Source organism: Rhyacophila brunnea, unplaced genomic scaffold, assembly GCF_057557595.1.
Source record: "Rhyacophila brunnea isolate RB1 unplaced genomic scaffold, BYU_Rbru_1.0 scaffold_10, whole genome shotgun sequence".
NCBI lineage: Eukaryota > Metazoa > Arthropoda > Insecta > Trichoptera > Rhyacophilidae > Rhyacophila > Rhyacophila brunnea.
Window position 1 is genome coordinate 20,185,180 of NW_028232752.1, and position 12,539 is coordinate 20,197,718.

At 32.3% G+C, this 12,539-nt stretch overlaps 1 protein-coding gene across 9 annotated transcripts in view; it reads left to right on the forward strand.

Moving 5' to 3' along the window:
• Nucleotides 1-12,539, forward strand: part of CAP (Cbl-associated protein) — a 240,131-nt gene that overhangs the window by 211,213 nt on the left and 16,379 nt on the right. For all 9 annotated transcript variants that reach the window (XM_085951838.1, XM_085951866.1, XM_085951846.1 and 6 more), the window contains one exon: nt 9,677-9,837. In XM_085951838.1, the coding sequence (XP_085807964.1) occupies nt 9,677-9,837 (161 nt within the window). The remainder of the gene's footprint in view (nt 1-9,676; nt 9,838-12,539) is intronic.

Consider the following 12,539-nt stretch of genomic DNA (forward strand, 5'->3'; position numbering starts at 1 on the left):
TATCTAGTTATTATAGTACAGAAAGGGTACAGTGCATGGTGCCGACAACAATTATTTTAGCAACTTTCTAGTAAGAGACAAAATACCATCAATTATCTTTTTATTACGAAAATATAATCTCACCAGATTGTAAAGGTGATGTGCAGTATAAACATAGAACGCGTACAAAGCCGATACTGGTCGTTATTTAAATTACAGTCAATGAATTATAATATGTCAATCAAATATAAACACTAATTGAAAATGAAAAGTTTCTTTATAATTAATCATAGAATAATAATAGTAAACAGACTTGAAAGCGGAAATCATAAAATTTCACGTCATGTTATTATATTATAGATGTAGTAAAAATAACATTAAAAACTGTTTTTTACTTTCCTTGTGAAATGTTTATCTAACTATCTAAAATCATTTAACTGTCAGTGTGCAGGTAGGTAGGTACCTACTAATTAGTTGTTTTCTGAAAGATCCGGAAATAATTTGTCAATCTGTCGGTCTTAATATCGATGTGATTAAAATTCATATTTTTCTAGTGTAAGTAATAAAAAATCCCACATTAGTTAAATGATTATTATTACGTGTAAAAAGACCGTGTAAATCTGTTCTTACATAAACCGGATTTGAATAAGTAATAATTATTGATAAAGATTTAGAAAATATTATTCATTTGGTGATTATAATTTACTTACATTATAATATAATATTATGTAAGTAGGTAGATAGTACCTAATAGAGTTGGGTTTCGGGAATTCTCGGGAAATTTTCGAGATTTTCCATCCCGAATCTCGATAATCGAAATTTTTAACATGTCGGGAAATGCCGAAAAGAAGAAAAGATTCTCGAGATTCGGGATTTCTTTATTATTAAATATTAATTGAAATAAATTAAGAAAATTTGAGTTCGAGTGTGTCAGTGTATGAAAAAAGTGAACAGAAAACACATAACGTTCAAAGATTGATCGGGGCATTTAACACTCAGAATGAGCGCAATTTTTCAAACTCAGGGAATTTTGTGTCTCAAAAGCGTACGCGATTGTCAGACACAGCCATTAACAGTCCGTGTTTTTTAAAATTCTATTTTAATAAGTAATGTTTTGAAATATTTTTGTTTTCCTACGTCTATTTGTTTGTTTTCTTACGTAATTTTTTTTGGAATTTGTCTGTTTTTACACTGATTTTAGGATTTTTACAGGTTTTTTTTTTAAATTTTAAAACGAGAATTCTCGAGAATTTTTCTGGAAATCCCGAAGCTCGAGATTGAGATTTTCTCGGGAAATACTCAACTCTAGATAGTAAGCAGGTTTCCATCTTCAATATAATATAATAATATTGGTAACACTATACTCTGAAAGGCGAGATATTGATAACTGGAGTGATAACAATCATGGAAGCCGTAATATTGATAAGAGAACCCAGCTGAAATTTATTATATTCATATCATAATTTACTGTGAATAATTATTTGAAACCTAAAACATTGTTAGCAAAAATAAAGTCTCAGCTTACCTACTAAATTATCTGTACTAGGTAGATTAGTTATGCAGATTGTAGAGTAACTAACACAAAATACTTAGCCCATACTTTACGGAATGCAGTAAGATGATAAACGCATCGCCATCGCACTCTCGTGTGTTGCAGGAGTCGACAATGTTTAACACCACACTCTTATATTATATTGCATAGGTACTTTACGTTTAGGTGCATAGATATTTAATACAATAATCCTCTTCGCCATTGTTTCGTACGTCGTCCTATTTTCCCTGTCTTGGAGCAGAATGCAGAAACATTTGTCATAACTAAAATTTCCTTAGCAGAAAACACTATGCAGAAACATTGTCCTTAGTTAAGATCATTTCTATTGAAAATAATACCATATTTGAAAATTCTCTTTCCTATAGTTTAGTAAATTATTTTATAATTGTTAAACGATGCCAACTGCATTCTATAAATGCAATAACTATAAATACATATTAATATTTAATTATAATACTCTTATGTTTCCGTTATAAGTCAGTATACGTGATGCCACAGGAACCGCAAGATATTTTTTTAACATGGTAACACTAGCGTCAAGTGTCATTCTATCATCTGGCATCTTGTAATTCTGCGGGCTGGCGTATAAAAGTAAAATAATATTCTGCAAGTACATGCCAAACGAATTAACACTATCAATATCCATATTGAGATACATTGTTAAATGAATTTGAGTGTATGGACTGTTTTATAGACATGCGAATTTATTTTGACAGCAGCTGTCAGTGGTAAATGGTAATACAGAAGGGGGCGTGTTCATAACAAAAATAGTCTATGGTTAAAGATTCCTTAACTCTATACTCAGGATTGTCTATAGTTAAGTCATGCTTTTCGGCGACTTATCCTTAGGATCGAAATCTTAGATTGTGCATGCCGCTCTTAGTGTCCAATATTTCGTATTGCAAATATACGATTATAGTGTAGAATAGAGATCGCTAACGTGGCCTCAATGGGGGATGTTATTTTTATAACTGCGTTCTGTGCGGCCATTTTATGGAGATATATGCGTTTACCATTTATTAAACAAAACAATTTAAAAAAAATCAGAACCGCTGTCTCTGACACACGTAGTTACTTCCATAAACTCAACGGCCCGCCTTTTTCAACCATTTTCGTCAATTTATTTCATATATTTTAATATTTATACTTTATAGACCTACCAGTAAAATAAATACATAACTTTGTTAAGTGCATTGCTTGTTTTTAAGTTTTAGTTTTAGAATATTCGTTTAGAATCAGAAATTTTTGTTCCAATATTAGCCGTTCGATAGAGCTTATTATATACCAAACCAGCGCCATCTTTAGATTAATAAAGCCTGAGCATATCTTTTTGCACAAGCAACGAGTGGTCCACTGTTCAGCAGTCAAAATCAGATCCCAAATTGCTTTTGATTCGCCCTTTCTCGTTTCAAAATGAATTATAAATAATTCTCAAATCAAATATATTGACTATCAGTGTTATTTATAAATAATATGCACTACTGTTATTCATCAGCTGTCAAAGTCAGACTAGTCCTTCACACAAAAACCGGTGGTAATATCGATTTCCAAAAAATATGTAGCTTTGATCTATGCATTACATTTTTTGTAGAAGGTGTGTTAATGCTAGTGTATTATTTATCATGTAACTCATCTATCCGAGTCAAACCATTCCCTGTGTGAACACGACAGACGCGTCAGTATGAGCACTCTATCTATAGAAGTCGTTGTGAATGTATCGGCTTTCTACTTGAGTCGGCAATGACCAAACACATCCTAACATTCTTGCAACAGTTAAGAAATCATAAAAATCATAGCAATATGCGATAATCAATCCAATATGAAAAGCTATGTAGTCACATATTTATTATTATTTATAATATTGGTCAATGTAGGTAGATTATAGTTACGACACTCCAACAAATATACAACAAATTTTAACTGTTGGAATATTGGTGCGCTCTTCATGACAATATATTATGCTGAGGTACATTTTTAAAGTAAATTTAATAAAATTAGTTTATCCTTATAATATTATGATTATGTTAAATCAATGCAGATGCAACGATCGAGGAACGTTTTTCATCTATGACGATAATACAATAAGTACTATTATAAACGGTGAAAATTGGGTACTCAATGATTGCCATTTTATAGTATCGAAAAATCTCTTGGTGACAAAACTGTGTTCATTTTTCATTTTTACCACCGATCTTAATTTTTTGTTAAAACTTTTAAAAACCCTCTGACAAAAAACATCCACTTCAGTCAGTGTTTTCAAATTTTCACATGCTATAAAGAGCTCTTCAAAATGACCTTTTTAATACTTTTAGGCGAATAATATTTTTATTTCTAGTTTAGTCCATCAAAATGAATTTGACAGTTTCACATGGACAAAATAAATATGTGTCTATCTATATACCTATTATCAATAATGGAAGATGTTGTCGGCCTCTTTCCAGTGGCGTACGCTTTCACGAGCTGAGTGAGCATTTAAATAAACAATACAAGAATTATCATCGGCCGCAATTTGTCGACGGCGAAGCCTCACATTAATGACCGCCTTTATTGACGAAGCCAATCGCCGGTTACGCTACATACCTACAACAGAACTGTCGAACGATTGTTCACTCAATCTTCACTGGGTGTTCACTGATGTGCTCGTCTTTCAAGAATAACATATTTTTTGACGTCAATATTCATATTGATACAACTGACCATTTTTTTTGTTTCCGAATTCATTGTTGTCCGTTAGTTAGTTATGTTGTTATGTATTATGGCTTATAATATTATAGGTTAGGGTTAGGACCGTTTCAGGTACACTTTTCCGTTGGACCCCACATTCTCAAGCCGCCGATACACTTGTTTTTATTACCGCAGCCAGTTTTATGTTCTAATTTATAACGCGAAATTATGCGTTACTCATTAGCTCCGGGGCGTTCATAAACATAATACAAAGGCCCCTTTATTCGAATACAAAGGCCTCCTATATTATATACGAGCTCGACACCGGTGTCCCGTCTGAAACGGCTTTTAGGGTCTTAGAATATAGTTAGGATATTTTTCCTAGGTCAGATCCGAGCTTCCGAATCCGTGATTCGAAATAACGGACCAATGTAAAAGCCTTCATATTTGTATACTTACGTCAGTCATCCGAGATCTGTCATTCTGGCATCCGATTATTTTGCTATAACGGATCAACTGATTAATCAGTCCAAGCATTACTCAGCCGGCGTCAAATACGCGTCCTTTGTATATGAAAATATATTGCAACATATATAAATAATTACGATATATTTATATAACTTTTAGAAAGCAAGTCATATTTGTGAGACAAAACATATTATTTTAAAGATATGTTTTCAAGAAAAAACACATGACGGGAAAAATGTAAAATAATAAATTTTACTATTACGTGAAATATGCCGAAAACTATTCAATTTTGAAGGATTCAAAGCGATTTCAGAAGTGCTATATTTTTTGAAGTTTTAGACCTTACTATTGTTACTGTTTTCGTAGTCAGACTTTCGGTAAATTTTGTCAAATAAGTACAATTAAAATAAATAATTTATATTCGTAAAATGTAGTTGAGTTTTTTTATAAAGTTACATTTTATGCCAAATAGATTAGTATACTTTATATTCATCATATTATATTATATATTATTCATAGATTATATATTTATAGTTACCTACTTTATTTAGAAGACTTTTTATATATTGCATTATATTGACATACAATATACACTTTTAGTTATTTCAATAACTTTACTGTTTATTAAATAATTAATTATACACGTATTTCGTTGTTTTCAAGGGCTCGTGTACAATATTAAATAAAGCCTTATGTAAAGATAAATAATTTATTAAAACACTTTTTGAAAACGACATATTATACTTACGACATTCCATCGAAGGTACTCGTAATATGTATAGTGTATGTATTGTATTTAGCTGTATCACAGTTCATCGTGAGCTGTCGTACCGCAAATATATGGTCGTATAACATTGAGATCAAAAAATGGCGCGCTGTTCTTGGAGCATTGCAGACAGTAATATTCTAATTTTGTTAGATTCAATAAAAACACTAAGAATTTGATTATGATGGGATCAAATAATATCTGATAATAACGCTGTCGTTATGTTATTAATTATTATAAATAATATTTATACGAAAGGTACCTATGATTTTTGTGTTTTATTTATGTAAGTATAGATAAATTTGATTTCAATACTTTACGCCCATCGGTTTCCATTACAACATCTCCTTTAAACTTTGGTACGGCCAACTGCACACTTACATCCAATTAGTTTCTTTGAATCCACGTAATATTAAAAATATCCGTGCGTGTGTTGTTACAGAAGAGGTAATAGATTTGTTTGGAATACACAAAGTGTGCATTGAGATGAGACACAATAATAGTGCAAGTATACGTAAAACAATAGAAGTGTAAATACAATAAACATTAATTTAATGTCAGACGGTAGTACATTGTTATTTGAAACACCGCGTAGATTTAATCCCGTCCAATTGTGTATGCAACTCTCGTCAGACGAAATAAATTGTCCCCGTGAAATCTTTGACGATTTCTCTTGCGCGAGAAAATGACCGTAACTTTCAAACAACAAAAACGAGTACAATACTAGTTAGACATTTCAAAAGGTAAGTGAAGTGCTAAAGGCAAGGAAAGTTAATAGATTTTTTAAACGTTTGCCACAAGTAGCGATATTGGCCATAATAACAATTCTTACACACCTACTATTCATCGGAACAGTAACTGGTTATTTTCATATTGTAGAGTTGTAGACTTTTTACTACGTGATACTGATAACGATAAGTATCGTATTCACAGCTACCGTTTTAAATAAAACGTGCTATCGGAACGATTCATAATATATCACGTGTTTACATGCTGTTATTTCAAGCATTCAATCTTAGATTATAGAAAACATTCAATATTAGTTTGTGATAATTACATAAACAACGTAAAGAATGCCGTAAAAGGTTTCATAACATTGCATGATTTACATAGGTAACACAACAACGTATTTACCAATCGTATATCATACATACTGAATATACGCTCCATTTGCGAATATAATAAACAAGAAAGTGTGTAACTAAAGAATATTAAAATTAATATGTGAAACATCCAAATAAGTACGAGTATATAGATATTTTAGACTTTTTAGAGTATGGTTTCTGGTGGCCTTTCGAGAATACATCTTTATTACTAAGTATTGCAGTTTCCTACTTAGACTATAGTTACATGCATGGCCCCCACATCATGAAGCGGGCCCCCATGCTAGGATCTTTGGCGGGCCCCCCTATCTATCGCTAAAGATAGGACAGTGCGACGCTCTGCAGTAGCGTTTTCCAAATGGTGTACGCGGTAAAATTAATGTGTATATTTCGTATTTTGTGTATATTTTAATACATCCATTTGAATTATGGAGTTATCTAGTATCGATACACAATTAAAAATTGTATCGTACAATCACATAATTTTAAATAATAACATTATTGAAGGAAAATAGCGATATTTTTTTACTATTCGAGAGAATTATTTGTGATGTGTGTTTATATCACTCGATACGACACGCCGGGCCCTTTCTGAGCATGGGCCCCCAGGCTAGAGCCCTGTCAGCCCCCTCTTTGTGGGGGCCATGGTTACATGATTCCTACAACTCTTTATTATCATTAAGAAAATTTCCATCTTCTTTTTGTGTCATATTATTATTCGCTACCAGTTGATATATTCTGTGCTGCCAACTGTCACTAAAAAAACATGACAGATGAAAAATAATGAGCTATTTCGCAGAAAAACAGGTAGATTATCTTAAAATTTAAAACATCATTTTTTTAAGTCATAATTTTGAACACTGTTTTCACGGTAAGAGAGATTGTTTCACAATTAATAATTATGCAATGCCTACAACTAAAAATTAATGTAAACATGAAATTAGTGATCGCTTTAATATCGTATGTTACGTTTTTTTTTATTAAGATATAGGTACCTAACGTACAAAAGTCCAGCATTCTTATTTTCAAGCAGATCTGGTGTAATAATATACTCTTTTTATGCGAAATTTATAGGTTTTTACGATGTCGAAAAACATCATAATAATAGGCTAGATATGTATTTTGCAAGCTAAAAGTCTACTAAAATGCTATATTTTGCAATATACATTAAGTTATGTTGGTAACACTGCCTTTCGTCAGCGATGATTCTGGCAACCTACTTCATATCCGTTGTATTGAACGGATATTGAATGCCTAACTAAGCTGAAGCCTCTTGAGATTTTTGGGATAAATAATATACCTTTGATATTGAAGATCTATAAATTAAAATCCGCATTTTTTGCATATAATATCTACGTGTATTTATATTTGTGTACATAATGATCTATTTTGATACTACGACGTTCACTCCAGACTACAATTAATTACTTTAAGTATTGCTTTATAACTTTATTACCAATATTGCAGACATTTTGTCAGGGCTCGAAATGGACCGGAGCACACCGGAGCGCCGTTCCGGTTCGTGTAATCTGTAAAGTTATCGCTCCGTCTAGTGGTTAAAATATTTTGAGCGTCTGAGCTAGATATGCCATATAACAAAAAATATAGTACATTTATGTTTATAAAATGCTCATACAATTTGATAACCATGTTAATATCCTCAGAAAAATTTCGAGCGCTCCGGTTCGTAAAGTTTTCCATTTCGAGCGCTGCATTTTGTTGTATCATTGTGGTTACAAATTCAAGAAATAATAAATGGTATGTGCTGTCAATCCAGAGTTATAGGTAACTACTCTATACTTAACATCACCGTAATTTTCTAGTAAGACGTATAATATAATATAAGTAAGTAACAAAAAATGCAACTAATGACAACATTAATTTTCCTTATTCTTGTATTGACATCCGTATAATATCACTATGCTATACTTAAGGGCGGCCACATTCGGGTAATTTGATGTAATGTGACATAACGTGGATTATCAATTAATTACTAATTGACTAATTTCGTGTCTTTATAAATTATAAACATTCCACATTAGCGTGAAGTTCGATAGTTTTGACAGAAAATAATGACGTAGTTATAGCGTCACTGAGCGAGAGAAAACGATGCAATAGGCTTCATGTTAGAGCAATGATTTGAGTTGCCCCATCTCCACCCGCCATGTACATGCAGCCGCGGTTTGTGCACGGTCGCCTTCCATGACGCTATAAACGTTTCAGAATGACAAGATTTTAGTGCCACATTTCCTTGTTCCGAAACGACGTTGCACGAGACTTATATTATAGCAACCATGCACCTTAGTGCTTAAAGAAAGAGTTTTAGAAAATAAAAAGAATCTTGACTTGCTCTGCCGTCATTTATCTTTAATGACATGAAGTGTCCTCTGTACCCGTGTACTGAAACTCAGAGATAATATGCCTTTTATATGTCTTCCATCTTATTTCTACTGATATCGATCATCTTCTCTGTGCACAACTACATTAAATACTTACCTAACTATTAAGCCGCGCGCCAACCTAACTACAAGACGTTGAGTTTTGAACCCCTCTATGCCCGCGCAGATATACCGCGTTGACAGTCACTCACACTTCCTGTGCAGAAGGTCGCGCGGTGTTGTGGGTAAAAACTCAACGGCTAGATGTTGTAGTGGCACACAACATTACGTTTAGAAAATTCTTCATTATTTAGTATATTTTTAGCGAGAAAAGTGTGTTCAATTTGTTGAAAATTAAAATTTTTAGCAAGTTTAAAAATCGTTAACTTTGTAGAGCAATTATCTGTATCGTAGTGATGTCCATATTTTCTCGTTATACACACAATGTCATAATTATTAAAATATTTCATATTGTATGTGTAAAATAGTGGGTGTTAATGTTTATGTTTTTTATTTTATTTTTCATCGTGGGGAGGGCACAAAATCAATCAGTGCGTCAGGCCTCCACTTCCCTTAATCGTTCACTGTGTATGTATGTATTACATAACGTGAAATGGCGTAAAATAATGACACAAATATCTTTTTTACAAAGTTTACGATATTCAGGCCTGATTAAACTTTTGGTTGATATTAAAACAGTGTGTTTCAGGTCACTACCAATGTGCCATTTTGAACATTGTCTGATATTGTTATGTTAATCTTTTAGAGTCCCCCCGTCGCTACGTGGAGAGCGATGTGACGATCCACTACAAATGCCCCGTAAGGCAGGAGCCTCGGCCGCTGGTGCCGGAGGATGAGCTGGCCAGGAGACAGGCTGATCACATGCGAAGAGTCTACCAGGAGGAACGCCGGAGGAAGTATCTTCAGGTCAGTTCGATTTTTTTCCATTTGAAGGTAGAATATAAATATGCAATCGACAATCTTCATATCAATAACTATCACTACCATCATCATTCGCAATCAAGTGCCACGGCCTAAATATAGTCGGCCTTGCCGTGAAAGGAAATTTATTTATTTTTACTTTCTGCAAATTTACACATTTTTGAGTCACGTGATCTCACGCATTTTTATTTTAGTGGTTTGGAATAGAGCTATAAATGACAGATAATTATTGTCATAATGTTTTTGTCAGGTTGAAAGTTTTTATTATTGAATGTTTTGATAGTTATTTATTATAGCAGCTAATAGTGTTATGTGTTCGGCTGCAGAAATCCTTACCAACGGCCTCCGATCCTTCACCTCCATCCACCATCCTCCCCCACGAGGTCCAGTGGAAGATGTATGTCGGTAATAAAACTCAGTGGATGTTATACTTCAGTGTTGTTTATTCATCAATTAATCTCAAAGTTTATGTACCTGGTATGTATAAATAAAAAGGAAATATCTCAAGAGATTTTGATCCGCAGTGAAACAACTCGGAGAGTAGAGCTGAGTTTAAACGAGTTGAATGATATTTGAATCATTTACAATGTTATAATATTAAAAATACCTACCTACGTTACCTACGTAAGCAATATTAGTGATGCTTAGTTCATGTACCTACAAGGTTTTATATGTTTGTGGTAATACAGCTAGATAGGATGGATAAATTGGAGTTTATCAATAATATAATATTGAGTAGATAAGATACAATTACAAATAAACAAAAGACAATTTATTGTCATTGGGGAGATATCATACGAGAGAGGAGATAGATACACAACAATAGCACACGAGCTCACTTTTGACGTGGTGGTAATGTGTTTTTAGCATTATAGGCACGAACTTTTTGGTCATACCAGCCAATGACATCATTCATTGTCATTGATACCAGCGCACTGATACTACTTCTCTACTTCGTTTTCCTCGGAGGATATCCAAGACCACCAAGTCTCCAGATTCATTGATTGCTGATTATTTTACAATGTACATGCATTTAAAATGCTTGCGGGTTTATAAAACATTAAAAAAATTACAACTTTGTAGATAGGTTTATTATTAAGATTACTAATATGACAATAACAAAATTATGTTTTCTAATTAAACATTTGTTTTGAATTTATTTTATGGAATTCTTTAAAACTCTGAGTAAATAAAACAGACCAGCGGTAGTAAGAATTTAAATGCAATTTATTCATGAGAATTTTTTTAAAGATGTTTACAAAAAAGTGAATGTTGAACATTTTTACGTAAAGTATTATAATTTTTCACAATTAAATTCATTGCGAATCATGGAACCGTGTAAATTCTTCACTCCCGCACCAAAATCAGATCCACGCGTGGTAGACTGTATACCTACAAATTTCATTATTCTACACGATTCCATTGAGTTGCCGGCCAAAACTAAATTTAATATTATTTATATTGTAGGTAACATAATTTTTTCCAACGTGCATATTCATCTTAGGTATAATATATGAATATGTACTTAAATATTGTTATTTATTTAATTACACTATTACAAGAGTAACATTAAATTTAGTAATACTATCTGACATCGTCCTGAAATGCAGAAATTAAAAGAAATAGTCCGTTATGTAGAATGAAAAAATAAACTGATTCGATTTGAATTTTAAATCAATGATAGGTATTTAAAACGGTTATATCTGACACACACCTTATAACCACTTCACCGTTGCTATCTGACCACTTGACTTACTCATGATGAACTATTCCAATTGCGTTGTTTTCTAGAATCGCTGTAATACCGATAATTGACTTGGTATTTCATAATTATGTCATAAATAGATGCCGCTGTGTGTTTAATTTTTTAGGTTATACAAATCAATCGACAGTGGCTAGTAATTTAAGTTATATCTTGTAATTACAGAACAAACACATGCAGGCAAAAAGAAACAAATTAACTAATAAATCGTTAAATATTATTATGGCATAGTAGGTAAATATGAAAACCCTGACAATTATCCCTTTTATTTATTCGATAAATCAACGTAAACTTGTAATGTTTTGTTTGCTTTGAACTATAAAATAACCCCTGAAAATTAATTAAATAAGCATATTATACAAAAATGACTTCATATTCACACATAATTTCTGGCTCTCGAAAGCATCATTTATATTATTTTATTTATAATAATATGTTTGTAACGAAAACAAGTACATATCTAAAAAACTTATTCATTTTTTGTGTTTCACTCATGTACTTCCTTTAAGATGTTCGATGGTCAGCAAAACAGTAGGCACGTGGCTTACCTGATAAAATTTTACGCGATTTTTTTGTTTTACATTGTCAGTCCCAAAAATTAATACTATCTACTTAATTAAGTAATATACCAGATAGGTATATTGAAATTAAAATACCTACTCTGCAGATATATCGTGCGGAAACGGTAGACGTGTACAAATTATTTTATTCAAGTTAATGGTAACACGTAAGCCTTGAGTGGCTTAACCTCTTTCGGCAATTCCAGATTCACATAATCTATGGTTTATAGCGTTTGTTCTCATATGAATTTGGTTGTTTTTAAAGCTTTATTGAGCAGAAAATTTAAGTATCTACATTTTGGCATAACAGTGGGTACCTACCTTACAAGTAAAATTATAATAATTACTTACGTAAAACCACAGTA